Here is a 3,974-nt window from a genome sequence, read left to right on the forward strand (position 1 = left end):
ACCAGGCCGCCGCAGACTCCCTCCGCCACGACCACCGGCTCCGCCGGCCGGTGCACCGCAACCTCCCGCCGCCAAGCCCCGAGCTTCATCCCGCCGCCGCAGCTTCCCCAAACCACGAGCGAGCCCCTCCGCCGGCCGGAGAAAACAGGTCCTGCCGCCGCCGGCTCCGCGCGGGCTTTGCCCGACGGAGACCACCGGCGATGGCAGGGAAGGAGGTGGTGGAGGGGGAGGGGTGGTTGCCAGCTGCGCTGTCGATTCGCCGCCCGTGTCACATCAAAGGATTGGAGTATCACAAAACAGAAAACACAATAAGTAGCCAGATTCTGCTCTTCTATACGTTCCAGAAATTACATTTAAAATAGCATCATAATTTAAAGTTCTTGTTTGAGGATACACAAAAATAATGTACGGAACTTGTGTCCATAATTGGCATCGGGTTAATTGGTAATCTACGGAACTTGTGTCCATGCTAGAATCAGTTGATCAAAAAATGTACTTATAATTGACTCATCTCCAAAGGCCAACAGTGATAGGGCAAGTGCCTACACAAATAAAAGACATCATGGTTCGGTTAGATACACCACGTATATATATTGGTGATTATCGCATTGTATTTACACATGCAACGAAGCAAGCGGAGGAAAGAATTCAAGAAATTCTAAAAGTCTACAATAAAGTCTCAGGGCAATTCTTGAACAAGAAAAACTGAATATACACAAAGAGGGAAATACTATAACTTAGGCTGACAACAAAAAATCAACTACTACGTTAAGAAACATATTTACCTTCTATGATGTCTTCTCCACAATCCGATACAGTTACAGTCAAGTTCCTAGCTCTTCGGCAAAGTTTCGTGGCACGAAATATTTGAATCTGTAAAGTCAATTTAATTATTTCAAAGTTCTATGATCAACCTAAATTTATGTATTCCATAGTTAAAACATGATAGTAACTTACAGGAATATCTAGCTTGGCATTTAAGACTTTTGCTTTAGGAAAATGGTCCCCGCCTATGTCCAGCAACATTTTTTCCAACTGACAAGTTACAAAAACCAAGAGCATCACATAAAAATAAAAATATCTACTCCTTTCGCATTTTACTACTACCTACCTCGGTTGTAGTAGAAATATACTGTCCATTCAAACGTTCAATAATATCACCCTTGCGGATTCCAAGTTTCTCAGCATTTGATTCTTTTGACACCTAATGATTAATTGACCATGATTAAACCATAACATGCGTAGGAGGATTTTTTATGGAAAACTAATAACAATGCGAAAATAAATAATGTTAAACCTTACTTGTTCAACAATAAGACCGGATTCAATGTTATGCTTACGTCTCATCCTCTCAATACAAATAGGATCTAGAAACTTGATAGAAGTAAAAGTCATTCCAAGGTGGGCACGAGGGATGCATCTACGCCAAATATATATAATCATTAGGATAATCGTTTTACGTACTTATATTAAAATAAAACAACATATTTCATTAGAATTGATACAAAATGAGTATCACACAAAACTTAGGCAAGAACATTACAGAAATAATACCATAACAAGGCATTAGTTGACATCGTGCTCCAGAAAAATAGATCACCAAGGTAAGTAGAAAAATTGAATATTTTCACCAAATTTAGTTCCTACACCCTGGATAGGAATAGTTTGGACAACACACAGAATTCGATATGGTGACCAACACCCGTTTTCTCTATAATCTTACACATATTTTGTAGCACCTAGGCTTCACTTAATGATTTGTCTAAATCAAATTTAGCAATTCATTCAAATGTAATAATTGCAAAGAAATCGCAATCTAAACATAATTTCGTAGTTGTACAATTGCATTACATGAGCTAAAATATATAAGAGAATGCGTTAGTTTAATTAACAGTAGTAAAAAATGATTTGAGAATAAAGATCGTACTTCATCTTTCTCCACAAATCCAAGCATTTGTGCAATATAGAAGAAGGTAAAAAGGTATCTTTCATTTGATTGATGACCATTCCCACAACCTTCCCTTCTAAGTCAATGATAGGGCCTCCATCATCATGCCACTACAGCATAGAAACAATAGCAAACATTATATTTTGTACAAACAAAATATTAACATAGAAGTAGGATACATAAAGTTCGAATTAAATAATAGTACATACACTGCGTTCATCTAGCCTGTCCCAATTTCCTTGCGAAAAAGGCTTTGATGTTGTTGTTGAAGATACACTGCGTTCATCATCGTGGGAAAAATACATGTAGTGGCATCTCTCATGGCGGTTTGGAATCCTATATTCCACCCTACCATGGGTTATTCTTAGATCAAGACTTTCATCTCTTCCAAGTCGGAAAACATCTTGACCAGAATGCACATTGTCATTAAAAGTGGACAGTTGAACCGCTTTGTCCACTACAACCTCATAAAGAGCTAACTCGTACTGCTCCTGGAGGTAGATGAGACGGGCTAATGCAGTTGTGCCGTCCAGCAAGTGAACAATGACCTGGAAAGACAACCGCAAAAATTATGACACTATGATTCCGAGAAATTTTCATAGTATTTGACAGAACCATTTTCAAGAGATTACTTATCAGAAAAACCATCCAACCAAGTCTTTGTTCTAAAAAGTACAAAGTAGTTCACTTTTGTTCTACGTGAACTGAAGAGATAACTCATTTAACTTCTAACCAGCTAGCTGCCGATTGAGGCATTACAGATAATTAAAATTTTGAGATGAAACAAAGAAAGAAAAGAACACCGATTACTGAATTAAGATAGATATAAACAGAATCGTGAATTAATGTTAAGAAGCTCACGCTAGCATCACGATGACATTTGCCTGTCAGCTGGTTCCTCACAGAGGGGGGATCCTTTGCGCGAATTAGATAGGCGGACGTCAAAACAAGGGCGGTTTTCTTCTTGTCGTCCCGTTGAATCCACAAACCACAGCACCTATTCAGCGGCTCGTCGTCTGCAATGGAAGCAAGCCGAAAGTCACAACACTAGCTCGGTAGATGTGCTCGAAAATAGGTTCGTACCAAGATAGGACGAGAGGCTGATAATAGAGTTGGCGGCAAGAAGCACGGCATCCTTGGCTGCCTCCCGGATGTGAAGCAGGCGTCGGTCGTTGGACAGGCAGGAACTAGAAGAGTACCGATCCATGGTGAGGACAGCAGACCGACGTTCTACAAATCATATACGAGTAGTATAAATAGCTAGGTTTAGTGTCTTGGCGACGACAATGATAAAGAGGGATCAAGCTACAAGGAGGGGAGCTGACCTGTGTCTGCTTCGTATGTGGCATTGGCCTCCCGGAAAGCGGCACGTATGTCCGCCCTATCAGCTAGCTCGTCGGGGATGTAGGGTCTATGTAGCAGAGGGCTGGGTGGATCGGAGGATTCCTCCGTCGCGGACTCGACCACATCGGCGTACACACGATCTAGGTACAGAAAAACCGAACAAGTAAATACGAGTCCTGCTCATGTCGTGATGCGAAAGGGAAAATTAAGCCGAAGTTGTGCACCTAATTTTGCTTCGGATTGGGATTTTTCACTCTCCAAGGCCGCGAACAACACCGGCCGGTCCTCTGCTCTCTTCTTCTTCTTCGCTTCCCTCCCCGTCCCGGTCCCCGGATCCGCCCTCGTGCGCCGCCTGCCGGCCTTCGGCATTTTCCAACGGTTTCCTTTGGGGATTGAGGCGAACCGAGGGGTGTGAGAGCAACTCTAAGAGCATCTCCAGCGGCCCCGATAGCGATTTGGGGGCCGGAAACGAAAATAGGCTCACACCGGCGCGTCCCATACGGCACCGGTGATTTTTCAAGCCCAATAGAAGCGCCGGCAATCCCGTGCCGGCCACTTCACCAAAAGCGCGAATCGGGCGCGCCAGCGCCTCGCGATGCTGAAAATTTTGGGCGTGGGATCCGCCTGTCAGTGACGCCAGGGCGCCGCGCGGGATATTTTACCGCCACGATGCTCCCGCCAC

General features: G+C 43.3%; 1 protein-coding gene across 1 annotated transcript; it reads right to left on the bottom strand.

Moving 5' to 3' along the window:
• Positions 1–300: 300 nt before the first annotated feature.
• LOC127295300 (uncharacterized) lies at positions 301–3,696 on the bottom strand. Its single transcript, XM_051325228.2, has 11 exons — positions 3,517–3,696; positions 3,274–3,432; positions 3,032–3,178; positions 2,810–2,964; positions 2,158–2,496; positions 1,928–2,058; positions 1,303–1,420; positions 1,112–1,204; positions 958–1,035; positions 786–873; positions 301–542 (listed from the first exon to the last, which is right to left on the bottom strand). The coding sequence occupies exons 1-11, from the start codon at positions 3,659–3,661 to the stop codon at positions 508–510; spliced, it is 1,488 nt and encodes a 495-aa protein (XP_051181188.1). The 5' UTR covers positions 3,662–3,696; the 3' UTR covers positions 301–507.
• Between the last annotated feature and the right edge of the window lie 278 nt (positions 3,697–3,974).

The sequence above is a fragment of the Lolium perenne genome, chromosome 4 (assembly GCF_019359855.2).
Source record: "Lolium perenne isolate Kyuss_39 chromosome 4, Kyuss_2.0, whole genome shotgun sequence".
Lineage (NCBI taxonomy): Eukaryota > Viridiplantae > Streptophyta > Magnoliopsida > Poales > Poaceae > Lolium > Lolium perenne.